The sequence below is a fragment of the Thamnophis elegans genome, chromosome 3 (assembly GCF_009769535.1).
Source record: "Thamnophis elegans isolate rThaEle1 chromosome 3, rThaEle1.pri, whole genome shotgun sequence".
Classification (NCBI taxonomy): Eukaryota; Metazoa; Chordata; class Lepidosauria; order Squamata; family Colubridae; genus Thamnophis; species Thamnophis elegans.
The window spans coordinates 69,842,381-69,864,016 of record NC_045543.1 but is presented as its reverse complement, the minus strand read 5'-3'; the positions used below and the strand labels follow the sequence as shown (position 1 = coordinate 69,864,016).

The window sequence follows — 21,636 nt, the reverse complement described above, 5'->3', positions numbered from 1 at the left end:
CTACTGACAGTTTACAATACAGGAAATATTATTTATTTTAATGAAGTCTCCCCCAAGTCAAGCTCAACTTCTAGTTCCTGTCTAAGAATATATGTGCTATTTATGTTTATTTTTCTTTATAAACAGCATACTGGCTTGCTACTTTTGTGGATTTTTTTTTTTAAAAGTCTTGCCATTTCCTGGTAGTCTTCCATTCAATGATACCCAAATCCAATCCTGTTTAGCTTTTGGGGATCAACCAGGATTGGAGAGAAACTACTTATTTTGACTTTTATTTTCAACAGTCCATTATTCTAAGGAACCATTCAGTGTCAAGATAATAGAAGGTTGCATGGTATAGTTGCCTGTATGTCAACGAAGAAAGTTTAAAGGGAATATCCAATATATAAATGCTCAATTAGATTTTATCCAGAATAGTTATTCTATTTATTTAACATGAACAAGAACAACTGCTAACTATATGTCAACTAACAGCAAACTGAGATCAGTTTTTTCTATATGTTCAAACTTGTCACTGAATTTGATACTCATTAGTTTTTCTACTTTAGAGCCATTTAATTCTCCATTTATATTTCATTCTACCTAGATATATACTTCATTAATCAACAACAGTTAACCACACATCAGGTATGAGCTTCTGAATGCTCATGGCACAATACAGGTGTGAATCTTTGAGTGCTAAAACTTTTTTGGTTTCTTGTATTTTAGCATAATCATGTAATTGCTAAGGATGTGGTACACTTTGCATCAGAAACCTAATGGTGCTTTGAAGTGGGTATAGGCATGCATACCATAACTGTCAGTGTCTTCTTAAATAAGATGCATCTTGTAGAATTTCCTGATAGCTGCCAATCACAGAAAAATACCTTATTTGAGCTAAGAAAGGGCCCACAAGCTATTTTGGAGCAGGCATTGGTGCACTGTCTGTGCCTTAAGCCAAATGCATATTATTCCTGGGATCATGCAACTGTGTAATCCCTGGTAACATAGCTTCGTTTGGTGAATGGAGGAACGCTATCTCCAAACAACATTTTGGTTGTACATCTATGTTTTCTTCTGGAATACGAGATTCATATAAAAAAGGAAAACAATGCAAACATAAACCTTTCTGTCTCTATTTACTCATTAATGCAATAGTCCCTTAACATATTGAATAAGCATGTTATAATCCAATTGTGATCATTTATATTTGTCGGATGTAAACTGTTTAGAAAGTGTAGTTTGGCATTAAAATGAAAAAAGAGAAGCTAATAAATTTTACCAACTGCTACTTCTACTACTTCATGTTGTTAATCAATAGTTTGAATGATGTAATTAAAGGAGTGAACATAATGTGTTTAGTTGTTAGGTGAAAAAAGGGAAAATCCAGAATTGACGGGTTCTAATATCAAGACAGATTTTGTTCCACTGGCTTACTACAAAGCTATTTACTTCTACTATAATTGCTAATCTGAAAAAAAAACCACAACGATAAAAGAGTTCAGCTGCAAAATTATGAAGACTTGGCTGTGAACTACGGTAGTTTTCTACATTTTGAAAAGCTGGATCTGTGGTTTGTTGAAATCTTAGTTACATTTAACAGCAATTATATAACTTTACTAAACACTTTTGGGCATCTATACAATTTCTGCACTGCATTCAGTAGCACTAGTAAATTATCTGATATTTTAAAGCTAACAGTAATAAAATTATACATTTAAGAGTCCTTTAAAACGAGGCTATCATTTTAATTACTTTTAAAAAGCTTTCTCTACAAGGAGGTTACCAAGTTACAAACCATCTGATTTGGACAAAGTCAAGGTTACATCCCTAGTGCTGAAATTGTAGTCACACAACATGCTAACTCATCAACATACTGAAATGTCCCGGTCCACACCTTCGCCTTTCATTTTGGCGAAGATCAGGTCTCCCGGTTTGAAATCGCAGCTCATGCTGCTCCTTCTAAGCAATAAAACTCAACAGGTTGAAGGTGCTGAATTGAATCCAAAAGTAGCCTGCCACTTTTAGGGTACTGAATCGACACTATGTACCCGAAGAAGTATATCAGAGTAACAAGAGTTGGAAGGGATCTTGTAGGTCATCTAGTCCAGTAGTCACCAACTGGTGGTCCATGAGAAAATTTTGGTGGTCCGCAGAAAAATTATTTGCATTTTTATATTGCACTAAATACTATTTATTTTTTTTAAAAAAAATCATAGTAGTGGTCCGCAGGATTTAAAATTATGAATTAAGTGGTCCCAGAGATCTGAAAGGTTGGCAACCCCTGATCTATCCCAACATCTCCCCACCAAGCAGGAGTCTCTATACCATTTTTGACAATCTCTTCTTGAAAGCTTCCAGTGATGACGGACCCAAAACTTCTGAAGGCAAGCTGTTCCTTGGGTTGATTGTTCTTACTCTCAGAAAATTTCTCCTTAATTTTTAGGGTGAATCTCTCCTTGATCAGTTTCCATCCATTATTCCTTGTCTGGCCTTTGGGTGCTGTGGAAAATATGTTGTAGGTCACACCCCATCAAAACAAGAAGGCTAAAAAAAGAAGCATGTGGGGTATCTGGGTATGGAACTGGGTTTGTATAGTTTAATGAAAAGGACTAGGGGAGACATGATAGCAGTGTTCCAACATCTCAGGGGTTGCCACAAAGATGAGGGAGTCAAGCTATTCTCCAAAGCACCTGAGGACAGGACAAGAAGCAATGGGTGGAAACTAATCAAGGAGAGAAGCAACCTAGAACTGAGGAGGAATTTCCTGATAGTTAGAACAATTCATCATTGGGACAACTTGCTTCCAGAAGTTGTGAATGCTCCAGCACTGGAAGTTTTTAAGGTGTTGGATAACCATTTGTCTGAAGTGGTGTAGAATTTCTGCCAAAACAGGAGGTTGGACTAGAAGACCTCCAAGGTCCCTTCCAACTGTTATTCTATATGTAATGACACTTCCACAAAACAAACACGCCCCTCCCCCAAACTAAGGCCAAGGAGATACATTAAGTTCAAAGGGAGATTTTCAAGGACCTGCCAGGGACCCCACAGAGCCAAAAGGGTCGATCGGCCAGGTCCTGAACCATCCGGAGCCTCCCCACCCCCTTTAAACCGGGAAAACAGCGGGAGGCGAAAGGAAAGGAAGGGACAGAGCCGAAAGGGGGCTTACCCGGGCTGGCCAATGGGGATAGCCTTTCATTTTGGCGAAGATCAGGTCTCCCGGTTTGAAATCGCGGCTCATGCTGCTCCTTCTCGCGGCGCTGGCGGGGAGGGGGAAAGGCGAGTCAAGTCTGCGGAGGGAACCGAGCGGGGCTGCTGCAGGAGAGCGCCGTCCTCAAAAACATAAGCCGCTGTTCCGCGGGCGGAGCGAGGGAAGGAGAAGGAAAGGCAGTAGGGGAGAGGCTGAAGGGAGCAGCGCACGGCTCTTAAGCCCACCGGTGCCCTTCACCCCTTTCCCCCGAAGGGTTCGGGGTTGCGCCACAGAAACCTCCCAACCCGCCCTTCTCCCGGCGGCGGCGGTTCCCGCCAACCCAAGCCTTCATCCTTCCCGTTTTGGCGGGAAGAAAAGTCCCCATCATCAGGAGAAAGAAAGAAAAGGGCAGCCACCCTCTTTCTCCCTGCCGCCGCCGGAGCGCGACCATCCCCGATCCCCGCTTACCTGACCCGCGCGCACGCGCGCCGAACCCTCTCCCACACCCCCACCTCCTCCTACCCCGCCGCGGCTATCCCGTTGCTCTACCTTCCCCCTCCCCCCGCAATAGCCAAACCGCGGCCGCCGCGAGATCGAGGGCGCGCACCCGCCGCTCCTCGCGCCAGCCTCCTCGGAGGCTCGCTCCGACTCGGCGCGCACCAAAAGATTTGCCTCGAAATCAGGGGGTGGTGAGGGGGGTGAAAGTCAGGTGGGAGAAGCTGCGAGTACAGTTCTCTGGCCCGTCTTGGTTTTCTTACTGGGTAGGGGATGAGCGGTGTATTGAAGTCGAGAGAGAGAGTGGTGGGGAAAAGTCCAAGAGCCGGCCCAAGAGCCTCATTGATCGGGATCCTCCTCCTTCGAGCACAATGGTTCGCTCCGCCTTTTCCTCCTTCTGTTGGCGCGTTCTTGCAAGGCCGAAAGGCAAACAAGAGGGAGTTCGTTATCAGCGCGGGGGCGGGGTGTGCTTCAACTTTGAATGGGCCTAATGGTATCGCCAAAGGGTCAGCCGCAGGTTCCCTTAACATCCTATGCAGAGCCAGGTTTTGTTGGTGTGGGGTACTTGATCCTGCTGTGACAAACAAAAAAACAAAAAAAGGTCATATTTATTGGGTATCCTATAATGCTCCGTGGATAGGACATAAAAGGTTTGCATTCAACCGGATGCAGAGTGTTTTCTTCGGGAATAAGTCAGCCTGGCTTTGATAGAAACTTGCTCCGGATGAAGGTTTTGCCAAGTATAATTTTAGTAGGTTTGTAGTAGGATTCATGCTCTAGGTCGTTAGTTTTACAATTTTTCCATTCTCTTCCGAGATGAAAACAAGGCAGTGAAATGTAAAAATCATGGCTGAACTCTCCGGAAAATGCTGCCAATCCAGGCAGATTTTTTTTTATAATGATAGTTAAGGACGTATTAAGATTTTAAAAAGTAAATACATAAATAATATGGGTTTTAAATTGCACTGTACAATATGACTTGATTAAAGTTTTGTATTAGGAAATTGTGTCGCCAAGCAGAATCTTGATGTAGCTTTTAATAACAGTAGCTATTAATAAAAAAGACTGTTCATATAATATGCTTTCTGACTAATAGTTAAATTTATACTTAACTCAGTTTTGTAGTATATCACACTGAGCCACAACGGCTGGGTTTTCATACCTTGCTTATTTATCAAATTGTTATCTCACAAATGTGACTCTTTTATGTTTAATTTTGCCAGTATAGTTACTACTAAACTGGTGTGACTAAAGATATTTAACTCACTGGCTCTTTTCAAACTGATTATGGCATTGTGAGTTCAATATTCTGTGCCAAAATTCAGCAGAGACCTATCTTCATTTTTGTATAGAACGCATACTAGAATGTAGACTTTTCAATGTTGATTATTTTATAGGTATGACTAATTTATACTCTACCTTTCTTTCAGAGGTTTGAGTCATGTTTATAATCCTGGCCCCATTTTTGCCCTACAAAATAATGTGTGAGCCTAGACCGAGAGTGACAGGCACAGAGGCACAATGGGCCTTCACAGCTGTGATAGACCTGAACCAGCCTAGTACTTTAATCACTATATCATTCTAGCTTTTTACAAAATAACTGTAATTAAATCTTTTCTGCTAGGTTTGCATAATACTCTAAGCTAAAATGTGATTGTTTTGTGGCTCAGAGTGTTGTAAAATGCAGTCAGTGAGGTTAGTTTTCTGTTTCTTGAAGTAATAATTGGATTTATTTGGTATACAGAATTTATTAGCTTTGTGATAAACAGCTGCATAAAGCAACATTGTGCCTCGGATAGCAGCATGAATCTCCTCAGGCTGGATGGGTAGGAGATGATGCATGTGGCATGACAGAAAGTGACCCAACTCTCTTCCTGATTTTCCAGAAGTCTTTGCTTGATTGCCAGAGGGAACAGAATTATAGATCATCGGAATATTGATTTAATCTTATATAACATGTATGTACCTGCCATCAATTCAAATCCATATTCAACTAGAAAATAGGTACCCTGGAACCTATTTTTCCACTCAGTTAAATTGGTCATAGTCTTATAATGACTTAAAATACTGCCATGAGCTTCAAAAAGGGAATAATGAATACAAATGCAATAAATCTAGTGCTCACATCTTCTAAATAACATGAAATGCTGCCATTTCTTCATGAGTAGCTTTGTGCAGGTGATACTAGCTGGATTTATACAATACACTAATATTAAACACAGATGGCTAATTCAAAGTGTAAGGTAAGCATTGTCATATTAGATACAATTGTATATTCAATATTGAAAACTATGATGGTACAAAGAACAAAAATATATGCTGTGAAGTTCAGAGTGCCATTTCATAACCTAATAAGTGTCTGTAGTTGCATTCTAACTAATATATACTTAATATGTTGCTTTAGAAAAGTAGCCTTGTGCAATATAAAATTATACTGATTGTATTTGCACAAGACACACTAAGGAATGAAATACATAGCCACATTTTATGCCAGTATATACTGCAAATTCAGTTATTGAAGGTTTGAGTAAAAGAAGAAATCTTGCATTCCTTAATGAAATTGGCTGTGCTTTCCAATTACTCTTGACTCCTGGTAACTGCCTGAATGAGTCCCTACAGTTTCCTTGGCAAGTTTTTCAGAAGCGCTTGCTTTTGCCTTTTTCCTAGGGCTGAGAAGGAATAACTGGCTGAGAGTTATCTAGCTGGCTTCATGGCTGAGGCAGGACTTCATTTAGTCTCCTGATTTCTTTTGCAGTGTTTAAAACGATCACATCTATTGGCTCTCCTAATGAATCTATTAATTTTTTATAGCTACTCGTCTCGCTTATGTGACTGTGGGTGGCTTATGAAGTTAAAAATCCAGAAAACAATACACCCAACTCCACCCCATCCCAAAATTAAAAAACAAACACTTAAAAACTTTAGAACATAATCTGTGGAGATTATGTTGTATCTAAAAGTACAACCTCTTAGCAGGCTTTCCACCAAGTTCTGAACCAATTGACAAAAGCCATGTTTTCAGGCTCTTCTGAAAGGCCAACAAAGTAGGGACCAATCTCTCCTCAGGGCAAATGATATTTCAAAGGGTGGGCTGTCAGAAAAAGGTCTCTTGGGTGCCATCAGCTGACATTCCTTTGTAGACTGGATCTGCAATGTGCCCTTTCTGCCAGATCTCATGGGACTAGTAGATGTAATTGGGATGAGGTGATTCCACAAATATCCCAGCCTCATGTCAAGTAGGGCTTTGTAGATCAGCAGCAGCTTGAAGCAAACTGATATCCAATATAGCTTGCAGAGCAGAGGTGTAATATGTGCTGATTTAAGCACACGTAATTGTCCATGCTGCTGCATTTTGCACTAGCTGAACCTTCTAGATTCTCTTCAAAGTCAGGTCCATGTAAAGTGCATTACAGTAATCCATCCATTCATAAATCACTGCATTGAATACAAACAAAAATGCATTTCAGAAACCAAAATTAGTGCTTTCCATTATCTGAATGTCTAGATTTCCAGATTGGATACAGAAAAAGCAGTACTGCTAGAGCAATGTTGAATTTATGTTTTTCAGGAACGGTTTTAGGAGTATAAACAGATTAGAGCTGTCTCACAATATTTGCTGGCATGCCTGCTTTATTGTGACTCTTTAAGGAAAAAAACTGGAGCAGATTAAGTCTCTGTGTTTAGTTTTGAATAATAAAAGCAGGCTACCTTCCTCCTAGGCTAGTTCAAATGCAGATTTAAAAGAAAACAGGTATAATAGTATCCACAAACTGTTGTAGTTTTGCTAATGTTTTTACCCCACAGGGAAAACTTTGATTTGAGCTGAATTGCTTTGGGTACAAAAAAAACCCCCTCTGAAACTATTGATGCTATTCTTTTAAAAATGATAAATGTTCCTGCTGTAAGGGAAATAGCTCCCAGGATTAGATTGTATTGTAAAACATGCTTACAGGATTATGTTCAAACTCTGACAATTAACTTCAACCTTGTATCCTTTCTCCATCAGTTTCCAATAGCACCATCTTCAAAATAGGAAAAAAGAAGAGTAGAAGAATATACTGTACAGTTACCTAATACAATCCATGTAATTGAGTCAATTCTACAGAACAAGAAACAAAATAATATGTTTTAAATTATTACTAATAAAATTGGAATCTGCTGATCATGTAGAACTCTTGAATGGTTTGAAGGCTCATTTTTTAAAAAAATGTATTTGTGCTTATACGTTATATCTATAGATACATCCTACTCATATCAGTGGATTTTGTACATTGGTTAATTTCATTGCGTTCATATGAATGAGACAACTAAGTAAATTTAATGATTCCATTATATAGACTAACTTTGGGAATATTGTTTCTGAAAGCTTTATTTCATTGTATTAACTTTTGATGGGAAATAATAGCCTGGATTAAATGAATGTATATCGTTATTCATCTTGCTTCTAAAAAGATATTTTAGCAGCAATGATTTCCATCTTTGTAGAAGAATGCACTGAAACCTATATTGTAATGACTATTGTCTTGCTTAAAAACTAACTGTAAGGTATACTTGAACCAAATATTCATTTGACAAGCAGCATAGATAAATTAGATCTCCCAAAGAGGCCAATTGCCGCTCAAGAATATCTCACTTTGGCCAAAGTTGACCTTCATCTTATGCTTTCTTAATTCAAACTGATACATACCGTAATTTCACAAAATGTAAAGTTCTTCAGGTAGTGTAGAATATCATGTTTTACAGGTAGAATTGCCTTTAGCAATTAATGGAAATATATTCCAGGGCATAAAAAATAGTTGCTCGGAGTCAAGGATTTCTTTAGGAATGCATGAAAGTAAATAACACAATTTAGAAATGTCTGTCTGTTTAAAAAGAAACATTTGTTCTAAAATAGTCCAAAAATTATAATCTGCAAATATTCAAATTAAATAGTAATTACTATGCACAAGTACTATAGCAGAAGGCTGAATTTCTACCTATATTTTCACAATTTCTATTTTATATCCAATTCCTCCAGGAATAGGCCAGGAATAGTGGACACGCGTCAGTCCTTAATTTTGGAGTTGTTTCTTTCTGTGACAACCTTGATTAAGAGACTGAAGTAGTGTCATTTTAAAGATAGCTTGTCATTTAAATTCAGATATTAAGTTGAAACAATATTTTAACACAATTTGTTGATTGTTAGCTCACCTAAACCCTAACTTCCATCCTGTTCGGTCCTGGGCAGAAGAAGTTAACCCTTTCTTCTGAATATAGACACAAGTACGATGGGATGCTATAGAGAGCCAAAAATGGATTGCTCCATTTGTGGTTACTTTTTCTTTTTTAATAACTCTCCCTTTCCTATATGAATGCATAAAATAAGTATACAAAGTACCACTTCTGTGATGGTTCTTATTTTGACTGGGCCACTGTGGATCTTTTTTTTTTTTTCCAATGTTGATGTGAGTTGGTCAAGATGCTGTTTTCTGGGAAACTCAGGCTGCTTTCAATCATTTTGATTTTTTAATATTTTATTAATCAGATTTATATTGCTGCCCATATTATACAAAGCGATTTTGGGCAATGTGCAACCATAGAATAAAATGGCATAGATAAAAAAAAAAACATTTCAAATGAGAATAGTATCATTTAAACCCCAGAGAATGCAAAAATACCAATCACAGTGGAACCATTTATGGTTGTCTATATTTTCCAAGGACCCCCAGGCCTGATGATATAACCAGCTCTTGGGGGATTTTTTAAACAATTGAAGGTTGCCTAACTTGGTGGGGAATGGGGAGAGCATTGTGTAAGGTGGGTGTCAAGGCAGAGGACACTGGCCTGAGACGAAGTATAAGTCCTGCCCTATGATAACATGCCTTCACCACAAGAGCTAATGGAATGGGCTGGTACAGTTAGGGAAAGGCAGCACCTGGAATTGGGCCGGAAACAGATTGAAACCAACACAGCTTATGAAGATGAGGTGTTATATGTGCTCTTCAAGGAGCACATATAACCTGTGCCTCTGTATTCTGCACCAGTTGAAGCTTCTGGATATTCTTCAAGGGTAGCCCCACGTAAAGCACATTAACAGTATTCCAATCTGGAGGTGACTAGGGCCTGAGGGATTGTGAGTGGAGCCTCCTGATCAAAGGAGTACAACATGCATAATATGAAGCTGTGCAATGCTCCCTCAGCCACAACCTCTCCCAGTTCTTTGAGGAATAGTGAGTCTAGGAGCCCAAGATTGTGCACCAGATTTGTCTGGGACAGTATCACCAGATCAGCTGCAAAAGTCATACACAGCACTAGATTAAGCTAGACAGGGCTGTCAAACTCCTGGCCCATGGGCCGGATGTGTCACATGTTGGCTATGCCCACTGCCAGTTTAGTGAAGGGGGGGGATCCAGATAGGTCATGTGATGCTGCTGTACCAATATAAGTTTGACCCCACCGAGCTAGTATTCTTTGGAGACAGTGTAAGACCAAAAGAGAGAGTGGATCATAGATGTTCCATCTGGGGTCTTTGCAATATGCGCTCTTGAAAAGTAATGATTTATTGTGGTATATGGAGTCAGTGAACACAATTCATTGTTTATAAACAATTGTAATCAAATGACACTCCGCAAGACTGCTGTATGAATTGCAATATATTTTCTTTAAAAAATAAAGATTTTTTTATTTTGAATATTACAGTTGCAATTTAATAAAAATGAACTGCAATACGTAAAACAACGTGAAAATACATTCGACTGGATCCAGGAAGCTAAAATGTTAGTACCCGTGCTATAGTGCCGAGGACAGCAAAAACAACTCACGCATCTATTTTCTTCCCCATCCATTATTAGCGTCCACCCGTTAACAGCGCCTATAAATTCTTAAAGCGGCAAACAGAGCGGGAGCAAAATGTTTACAACTCCTTTAGCGCATGCCCAGTTTAGCTGATTGAAGCAAACAGAGTGCGGGCGAATAAACCTCCCGTTTAGAACGCATTACGTCACAATTTCACATTCTTCCAATGGGTAGCCTGAGACCGGAAAAAGACGGGAAGCCGCTGAGCGAACCGCTAGTAGTTGTTCTCTAACCGGAAAAAGCCGTTGTAAAGGCAGTGTGAAGCTAGCATGAATGTCCGGGCTTTCCTGTTACTCTCTGGGTCCTAAAGCCTGCCCAGAAAAAAAAAAACCCGGTGCCTTGCAGATTGTTCATATCCGATAGCTTGGCGATCTCATGATTCCTGTTTTCAAATACAGGCGCGGCAAACAGGTACGAAGATGGGAGGGCGGCAGATTTCGACGGTGGTGTTACGGTAGATTGATAGGAGGGAAGAATTGAAAACCAGAAGGAGGAGGAATGTTTTGCTTGGGCTGAAGACAAACAAACACCAAAGATGTATTAATTGCAGGTCTCCGTTGGTTAATCCGGATTGATCAACAAGGTGTGAAACAGGGATTGCAAGCAGCGGTAATAAATCCGGCAAATTCTCCTACGGTTGTTGCCCTTATAAAGAGGAATACTCGTTTATAGGAAGCAGGATGAAAGTAATATAAATTCACTTACGGAATCTTCCGTAGCCCTGAGGCGGTATAATGAGAAAACTGCCACTTGTTGAACCCTTGAGGTTTTTCTAAAACTATGAATTAGGGATTTAGGTGTGAAGAAGTTATCTCAAGTCCTGCCCGATGTGAACTTGCTCTATATAAACGATAGAAACTTGACAACGTACAAATGACAGCTTTTGCCCCTCTTTCAAAGGTGCTTTCCTGGTAGATGATATAAAAATCTTACTCTATGCCAACTGATTTAGGGATGGTTCCGATTTGTTTCAACCATTTAAAAATAAGATAAATAAGACTTGTTGCTAAGCAACTTGACTTGAGCACAGGAATGAAGCTTTAGGGCAGCCTGATGGCAAAAAGGAATGATGGGACTCTAACTGGGTATGATTTTGACGTCCCTCTATTTAGTAAACATTAAGGAGATGGGTTGTATCCACAGTTCCATCCTCTCAGCCCTTTGAGGTTGGCTGGATCGGGAAACAGACACACAAAAGATCCCAGAAAAGTCTCTTTATTGTTGCACTGTGTAATAACTGAGTCTTGAAAATTAGACATATTGTCTCCCTGTCCCAGTTTCCCCCATATCAGAGAGGATCAAGGTGGAACAATCTTGAGTTTCTCATTCCCTTTCAAGGATTTGTTGATGTTTACACAGCAGCTGTTGATATACTTTCTTCAAGACCATCTTGTACTCACATACTTTACACCAGGGTTCCCAAACTATGAGTTATACCTCCCTTGAGGGAACTCCAGAGAGAATCCATGTGTTTGTGCATGCAGAATGGTTTAGTTACGTTGTTATAAGGTGTACGTTGTCCACCTTTCGCAAAGTTTCATATTATCAATTTAATTATTTGTGTTCATTTTTACATTTGTTTTTTTAGGGGAAGCATGAACATCAATATTATATTAAAGAGAGATATAAAGGCAAAAAGTTTAGGAGCCCTGTCTTGAATTGACGAGCTAGGCAGTCTGTATGATCCAGAAAATTTATTTGGATATAGTTTGGGGTCTTTGTTTTGAGTTTTAGATTATGGTAGCAATAAGGATCTGACAAGATTTATGTTTTTTTCTTAAGCCTATTTTTTATTTCCTAAACTGTTCCTTAAGCCTATAATCTATTTTTGTAACATGAAGATGAGTGGAGATGGAAATAATAAAGTTAATAAATAAAGTTAAAGTTAATTTTATGATTCTTGGGATTATCATTGCTTGCTTCAGTAAACTATTGGGCATATACTTTAATAATAAAGAATTCTACAATTTGTGATTAAATCCGAATACATTACTGAAAAAAATGATGTGACCGAGATGTTTGTTTAAATTTGTGTATTATAGGAGTTGGAAAACAAATGATGTTTGAAATCTTGTGGTGCAGACAATATTACCTATGACAATAGCATTGTATGCTATTCAGAGAACATAAAGCAGAAAATTAGTTGTAATGGATTCTCAAGTGAATTACTCTGTCTCTGAAATGAAACAGTGAGTTTAATTCCTATAATTAATAAAAAATACAGTTATGAAAATTTCTATTCTCTGAATAATACTCTTGACCATGCAATTTTCTGCCAATTTTTAGTTCTATAATATGAAATTTCTAATAGAATGTTAACTGCAGGAAATGCATATTTGGGAAAAAATGTTTAGTACAGATGGCAATTGAGAATGTACAAATCATGCTATTAATACTTCATAATTTTATATTTCACAGTAATATTACTGCAGTAGCTAGCAGGTAATTTAAGCCATCCATAGTGCTGGTGTTTTAGTGGAAGTTCAGCTTTCTGTAGGATTGTGTTAGCTAACTATAGTTGCTTTTAAAAGTAATTCGCAACACCTGCATCATAAAATCATTAGCAAGTTTTGGTTGGAAATAACACACAAATATGGGATTGTGCTATAAATGTATCTAAGACAACATCCATTGATAAAGCATTTCTGAAATTCCTTTAAGAATATACACACATACATATAAACATGTACTATACCACCCACCCACCCCAAATGCATATATGGTTTTAATGGGTTTCAGTCCAGTTTTGCTAATTAACAAAACATCACTTATCAAAGCAAAAAAAAATAACTTATTTTCCAAATTCTGTATTTTACTTACCAAATACAATGGCAACTATTAGGGTAACAAAACTGATAAAATTTCAGCTTCTGTTCTAATGAACAGGACCATTTCAACTGTGAGATTAAAATTATTCAGAGAAGTGTACTTAGTCCCCTTCAGAAGTTTGTTTCCATTTTCTCTTCAAGATGTGATATTTCATGAAATCTTTTTAAAACTTTGTGTATTGCCTGCTGACAATTAAGGTTTTTTTTTTAAATGGAGCAGCTTGGCTTTTCTTCTTGTTTTATCATGTTTATATTTTTATTTTCCTGCTTACTATCATGTTATGTCATATCTGTATCACTGTTTTTATTCCTGAATTGTTCTGCCAGTCACTTCCTATGTTATATGAAAAGTGGATGCAGTACTTTAAAAAATTGCTTAGTTTTCCATGGTATATTATGTAAAATAAAATGGGTATTTTATCACACTGTCAATGCAAGGGAAAAAACCCTTGTTATTCCATTGGAGTGGTTGCCATAGTTACCTCATTAACTTAGGTATAAGATTTCATTTCGTTTTGTGAACTTCTCCCTTTTATTTGAGAAGCTGAATGAGGTTTGTGAATTAAAAATTATATGCAACTTTCATATATTTTATATTTTGGTGCCTAAAAAGATAACATTAAGAGAGTTGTGTGTGTGCACCTTCCACTAATTATGAATTAATAGTAATTAGAGTTGAGGCTGGATTCATCAGGGTAAACTTATTTTCCCTGGACATCAAGGAAGCCAGTCAACATCTCCCTCTGTTTCTCATTTAAATGAATGTATAGGGACTGGCAAAATGCAAAACATCTATACTTTAAAAGCTTTGCACACGAAATATTTTATTTGTTGCAGTTATCATGATAAGCCATTCCTCCTGGACTTTCTCCTACAAAATTATTAGAACTGCATTATTAATGATCAATGCTGCCACGTTTTTTAAGTAGAGTAGAACAAAATAAACATTATTTTTAATTTTATTTCTTCAAGAGAGAGAAAGTAACAGATGTAAGGTTTGAAAAAGATTGACTTTTATCATGAGTGGCATCATTTGTGTTTATTTCTACCCTGTCTTCATTTTTCAGGGTGACTCACAACCCTTTATATATATATATAGTTATTTATCAGCACAAATACAACACACACACACACACACACATATTGATTGATTGATTGATTGATTGATTGATTGATTGAATGGGACTTAGTTCTGAGTAAGAAATTCAACCTTGCTGCCTTGATTATTTGAAAATTCAGAGCTGGTATGACTGAGATCATTTGTGGTGAAAACCCCTTGTATTTTTAAACAGGAACTTTGGAAAGACATTTCTCCACAAACACAGTGAAGCTGATATGGAAACAAAGGAAGATCTGAGAAGGAAACTCCATCAAGCCAAGAAAGATAAACTTGACATAACCGCTAAGCATAATGCAGAGGTAACAATTTCATTGTTGTGGGGCTGGGTGTGCAACATAGTTATACAAACTACTCATCCTATTGATGTTGAAGGATGGCCTTCTCCATCTTGACACATTTCTGATATATCTATAATGTTAATGAAAGGATTTGTATTAGACTTGTGTACTCTTGGACCCTGATTTAAAAGAACTTCTCTCAATCTTGTCCCAGTCCAGTCTTTGTGGTATTAAAGTTAGTACATCTCTTAGAACAGCTGTAGCATTTTTTCATTTTGCAGACTCACACTAACGCATAAAAGAGGAAGCTGCTTTAATGAGTACCAGAGGTACTGTGCTTCATGAGATCCAAAGGACTTTTAAGTCATAATCAGAACATGGGAAGCCATATTTAATATACTTCCGAATGTTTCTTTCTTTGTTTTTCTTGGAGTTTTTCCACCTCATTTTTTTAAACGAGAAACCAGAATAAGGGTATAATTCTCATAATTCTCATGGGAATAAAACTTCATTTATTTTTTTAAAAAAACAAATGGTAGGTTGTATGAGATTAAACAAAAACTCAATAATCTAACTTAGTGGGATCTTCTAAGGTCGATGTGCTTCTAGCATTTTAAAAAAATGTACATAATTTGCTTTTCACGTTGGAGTTCCCAGCAATTGTTTCTAACATAGCATTTTTTATTGTCCTTTATTTATAAAATTGTATCAATAAAATTTGTTTATTATACAGTATTATACAATGCATTATGTTATTTTTGTACAGTGGTATTTATACAGTGTTGACTAGAGATCCTTAACACTGTAAGGTTTAGATGACTTAGGCTATTCAAAAGAAAAAGAAATGGCATTATATACTGTGTAAGTTTTCATGACCCATATCTCTTGGCAGGGTTTAGTGATTGTGGTCTAGAAAGCAGATTTCTTGATGTTTCACTAGGAACTCTACAGGCGCCGTCCACATTTGCCAGGAAATGTCAATCAATCTGTTTTCTAGACCACAATCACTAAACCCTAAAACCCATCACTGCCCAAAAGGTATTAATCAGTATGAACTGTTTAAGATGTTGATCTTAATAAACATAGGATTATTTAGCTTTTACAACCAAAGCTGAATGTAAGGGGATTGTTGTTTAAGAGATACAAGTCAAAAATTCCCGAGGGCTCATGGATTTAATTAACTACTTAGATTCCTGCTGTAATTTCCATTTTGCTTGTAATACAATTCCTGTTGGACTTGGAAGACTGGAAATAATGCATTTCTCCTCAATGGATGAATAGCTTGGAGGCTGCGTACAGCTTCCACCTCATTGAGATTGTTCTGCAGAAATTCAGCAGCAAAATTAGGAAAATTTGATTTTTTGATTTTTGCATGTTTTTTAGGCTTTAAATATAGGAATAAAAGCTGTTTGCCTCCCTGAAACCTCCTATTCCTACCTTTAATCTTTACCATATAAAAAATAACAACAACCCAGCTTCAAAAAGCTTCCTATCTTCTTCTCATTTCACAAATATGAATGGATAATTTCCCGCAGTCCTTATAAAGTTGGGGTGCTAAGATAAGCTCCCCAATTTTCAAAAGTGAAATATTTTTTAAAAAGCAATTTCCAGTGTTATTTCACACTGAACTGCATTGCTGTTCACTGATGACTGGAAAGGGATCATACAATAACAAGAATATAGGCCTGGCTGGTAAGTTCTCACTTAACAACTGCACTTGGGACCAACATCTCCCTTGCTAAGCAATGCAGTTGTTAAGTGAAACATCACATGACCATGTCTGACTTATGATGCCAGTTCCATCATGGTTGTTAAGAAAATCACTTGTAGTTGTTCAATGCAGCATTACATTTTCTGTGACTTGCAAGTTTCTGCCAGCTTCCCGATTCACTTTATTTGTCAGAAGCTGACTGTGAAGATCGCAAATGGAGATCATGTGAGCCTGGGGCAGAGGAGGGTTGCTCCCGGTTCAGCCCAGAATGGGCAAACCGGGAGTGGCAGCGGGAGGCTCCACCCACCCGCCCGGATGCTTCTGCGCATGCATCCACAAGTGAACCAGTAGTAAAAAAATTGGCAAATCACCTCTGGCCTGGGATTATTGTAAGTTCAAGGACTGGTTGTAAACCTACTTTTTCAGCACTGTGGTAAGTTTGAACAGTCCATAAATAGGGTAGGGTAGTCAAGGATTTACCTGTATAAAATAATTTAGAGCAGAAAATAATAAAGAGTCTTGACATGCAAAGCCTGTCTTACATTGCATATGAGCTACTGTAAGTCTCCTTAATTCAATAGTAAAGAAAACACTTCAACAATTAACAAGTGAAAAGTTTGAACTTAAAATCAGCTAACAAAGCAGCATTCAAATGAAAGGAACATTTGAAGTGAAAAAGTGACTGACATTGTGAAGGAAAGTATGATGAATATCATGCAAACTTCGTGGTAATTTAATAGACTTAGACTTTCACGTTCTAATTTTCAGAACGTGAAAGTGAATTATGAAGTTGCTGGTGGTAATAGAAATGAAGCAAAGATCTGCATCCTGATGATAAAGAAGCTATCAATGAAATTGATGAAACAGCACAGTAGATCCTCAGCTTTGATGGCACAGAATTTTTCTAGAAGAGAGCGTCAAAAAGAATATACACTTCCAAAGAGGAAAAGACAATGCAAGCTTTTAAGGCTGTGAAATATCAATACATGCTTTTGTCTGGAGCTATTGTAGCAGGAGATGACAAACTAAAACTGTTTCATCATTGGAAAGCCTTTCTCCATTTAAAGGCATCAAGAAGACTATTCTTTCTATCTATACATTATTATCCAAATCCAAAACCTTTTGGAACTCAACAGTTTTATTTCTAGACTGGAGATTCATCAATTGTTTCATTCCTAAGAGGGAAACACACTGCAAAGAGGAGGACATGCCATTGAAGATTTTTATGGATTTGTAATGTTTTACAGTAAATATATTAATTGCTAAGTAGGTAATTTAACAATCATGTAAAGGCATTTTGGCATCTTAACAATAGTCAAAAGAAAGAGGAAAAAAGGAAAATCAAAATGATTTCCACAAACCCTTCAACCCAATTTGTTTCAAGGCATCTGAGTGTAAAGAGTTACATAATGAAGGTAAAGGTAAAGCTTCCCTCGCACATATGTGCTAGTTGTTCCTGACTCTAGAGGGTGGTGCTCATCTATGTTTCAAAGCCGAAGAGCCAGCACTGTCTGAAGACGTCTCTGTGGTCATGTGGCTGGCTTGACTAAACACCAAAGGCGCACAGAACACTGTTACCTTCCCACCAAAGGTGGTTCCTATTTTTCTACTTGCATTTTTACATGCTTTCAAACTGTTAGGTTGGCAGAAACTGAGAAAAGTAATGGGAGCTCACTCCGTTACGCAGCACTAGGGATTCGAACCGCTGAACTGCCGATCTTTCTGATCGACAAGCTTAGCATCTTAGCCACTGAGCCACCGCGTCCCTGTTAGTTACATAATACGGGTATTCAAAAAATAATTTATGAGTAAAGTTACATGTAATTTTTTTAAAAAAAGTGTTATTTCATTTATAGCTATCAAACTATGAAAGCCAGATTGCAAAACTACGAGCAGAAGTTGAGAAGAGTGAAGCTGTCCGACAAAGTCTGGAGTATGAATTAGCCGTAGCAAGGAAAGAAGTTGGCATAGAACGGCATTCATCAGAAGAAAAATTAGGCGGAGCAAACAAACAAATAGAACAGCTGCAAGGTAAATTCAGAATATTTACAATAAATAACGAACAGATTTGTGAACATATCCCCTATTAACATAATTTAGTAACAGTGCTTTCCTGACATAAATAGGGAGTTATTATTTTAGGAACACCTTATAATGTTCAGGTCTGAATCTCCTGGATCTTTCCCATTTTGTTACCATTACTGATTGTTTGGTTAAGATCATTGTTATGTTCCTTACTCAATTTCTCAGATGTAGAGTTTTTAATTTGTTTGACACTTTTTTCATAGTCAGTTTCATTGATTCTGAATTTAAAGTCTATTTTTATATATGTAGAATGTAATCTAATAATAATTTGTAATTTCTATAATTTTTGCTTGGTTAAAAAAGATTCTCTTTGTATCAATGATGCATTCATTTTTTTATTTTATTTTGTTTTCTAACAGCAGTTGCTAACAGTTTAGAATAATGATTCATAAAAATGACATTTGTAATATCTACATTTACTAAATCTTGTATTTTTAGTAATGTTTTATTACCCATCACTTATATCTCTTATACTTTAATGCAGTAAATACATCAGAATTATTGTTTTTCTTGTCTCCTGATTCTAATATTTCATTCAATATTTCAAGAGCCAAGGTGGCGCAGTGGTTAAATGCAGCACTGCAGGCTACTGCTAGATCAGCAGGTCAGCGGTTCAAATCTCACCGGCTCAGGGTTGACTCAGCCTTCCATCCTTCCGAGGTGGGTAAAATGAGGACCCAGATTGTTGGGGGCAATATGCTGACTCTCTGTAAACCGCTTAGAGAGGCCTGAAAGGCCTATGAAGCGGTATATAAGTCTACTGCTATATTCCATTCTATTCCATTTTCTTTATTCTGGTTTATGTTTAATAGAGTAATATTTATAAGTATCTTCATAGCATCCTATATTATACATATTTCAATTTCTACCTACTTATTAATTTGGAAATATTTCTGGATTTCTTTAAAAAAACAGTAATCTCATTTGTTTTTAATAACAAGAGAGTCAGTGTCTATATAAATTAAAGATGGGAAAATATTTGGTCCCAAAGTCCTTGCAGAACTCGTACATACATAATTTTGAAATTGTTGTGATTCTGTTGGGTGCTCATTACTACCTAATTAAAAAGATATTAACATGATGATTATGTTGTATACTTGGCTGAATAGCAGCTTTAAACCACAGCTAGTGGATTATTTGCTTTCCAAGTATAATAAACTGATGCCAAGTAAGCACATTCATAATTTACGTATAACTAGTAGCATTTTTCCTCCATTTAAATTTACTCTTTTCCATAAATCCATTAAATTTTATATCCTTTTTCCTGACCAATATTAATTATCTGTTCCTGCATTCCTGCAATTGTTTAATGTAAAATGTTTATGCAAAAAAACTACTTGTTCCTTGTTAGGGCTGTAGATTGGCCCCAATATGCATGTGCTTGTCTGACTTACTGTGTTCTTAATGACATTGCAGGACAGTATCTGTCTAACACTTCAGCCTTGGCCACTTAGGGATAGACCTGTGGTATCTTTAAGATTTATATATTGACATTTTAATTTCATTGGTTTAAAAGCTCTGACTTAAATACTTTAAGGAGACCGTTATGAAAATAAATAGGCAAGAAATTGTAGAAGACAAAGTACTTGTTGAGTGTTTAAGGCTAGATATTTAGCCTTAAATATAGTTTTATATTCATGGATTGTTTACAAAATTATCATTTGGGATAGTATGTTGTCTTGAGTATTTTATTTATTTGTATCCTGCCATCATCATCATCATCATCATCATCATTATTATTACAAATAATAATGGTAAATACATCTAATATTCCTTCCTCCTATAAAAACCCTGTGAAATGGATTGGGCTGAGAAAGAGTGATTGGCCTAGGGTCATCCAGCTGGCTTTCATGGCTAAAGCAGGATTTGAACTCTTAGTTCTCCCAGTTTCTAGCCTGATGCCTTCACCACTAGACCAAACTGGTTCTTTGGTGTAACAAATATGTATAACAAAACATCTTCATTAATAGAAATGTCTTTTAACCTGTTTTTGTGTGCTGTTAATGTAAAATGACTAATTTGAAAGGATTGTTGCTTTTAATAGAATAGTTATTGCAATGTTCATTGTAAAATATTTTTCTTTTTGCATATTGTAGGAGAAGAACCTATGCCATTTTAATTCACATTTTAATTGTATTTGAGAATCACTTTGAATCTCTTTTCAATAGAAATCATCAGAGCTCTTCAGCAGAAATTGAATGAGGCAGAGAAAACATTTCACATCAATAAATGTCAGTGGGATGATAAACAGCGAAGATTTATCAATGAGTTATCAGAAAAGGAGTTGCTTATTAGTACCTGTCATGCTGAATATGAAACCCTTTTGAAGGAAAGGATGAGATTGGATGATATTTTGAAGGTAAGCCTTTATTTAGTGGTGTCTTCAGGGAATTCATGATTGATGGTGATGGTTATCATTGGAGCGGTATACTCTATGGCAGTATTTTTCAACTTTAACATTTGAAGATGGGTGATCTTCTGCTCCCAGAATTCCCCAGCCAGCCAGTTTGGCCTAGTGGTGAAGGCAAACACTCCATAGAGTATAGAGCTTCAATGATAACCATCATTATCAAGCATAGCTGGCTGGGAAATTCTGGGAGCTGAGGTCCACTCATCTTCAATTGATCAAAGTCGAGAAACATTGTCTATGGTATATGTCAACATAGGACGTACTGTATGTGTAAAGGGTAGGGCTTAGACAGCATAGAACTCTAGGAGCTGAAGTCCACCCATCTTCAAGTGGTCAAGCTTCAGAAACACTTCTGTATGGTATGCATCGGCATATCTGTCCAAAAGGTCAGTGTGGTTGCAATTCTTCTGACCCACTTTATGGCTGTTGCTGTATTTAAGAGAAATTTTATGATTCAGAAGAACGTAAACACATAATAATAAGAATATTATTAATGTAGTATTTTCTGCTCTGTTTTTCCACAAAAAAAGTTTCTTAGGCTCAAAAAAACACCACCTTGCAGTTTAAAAGATATGACACAATCTGAAGAGGGATTCAATGGGAAAAAGAAAAGAGAAAGTTTTGGCACTTGCTTCTGATTGCAATATTCTGGAACTGACTATCTGAAGGGATCTTTGCTTTTTGGCAAAGGGTTTACCTTTAAAAT

General features: G+C 37.1%; 2 protein-coding genes across 3 annotated transcripts in view; one reads left to right on the top strand and one right to left on the bottom strand.

The window, feature by feature from the left end:
• Positions 1-3,239, bottom strand: part of PSIP1 (PC4 and SFRS1 interacting protein 1) — a 32,870-nt gene extending 29,631 nt beyond the window's left edge. Inside the window, 1 exon segment of the mRNA XM_032212893.1 lies at positions 3,149-3,239. Within this exon segment, the coding sequence (XP_032068784.1) occupies positions 3,149-3,220 (72 nt within the window). The 5' untranslated portion in view covers positions 3,221-3,239.
• A 7,507-nt stretch (positions 3,240-10,746) lies between these two features.
• The window catches only part of CCDC171 (coiled-coil domain containing 171), a 186,626-nt gene continuing 175,736 nt past the window's right edge, over positions 10,747-21,636 (top strand). For both annotated transcript variants that reach the window (XM_032214660.1, XM_032214661.1), the window contains exons 1-5: positions 10,747-10,909; positions 12,541-12,687; positions 14,619-14,745; positions 18,292-18,466; positions 20,689-20,879. In XM_032214660.1, coding sequence (XP_032070551.1) covers positions 12,647-12,687; positions 14,619-14,745; positions 18,292-18,466; positions 20,689-20,879 — 534 coding nt within the window. In that variant the 5' untranslated portion in view covers positions 10,747-10,909; positions 12,541-12,646. The remainder of the gene's footprint in view (positions 10,910-12,540; positions 12,688-14,618; positions 14,746-18,291; positions 18,467-20,688; positions 20,880-21,636) is intronic.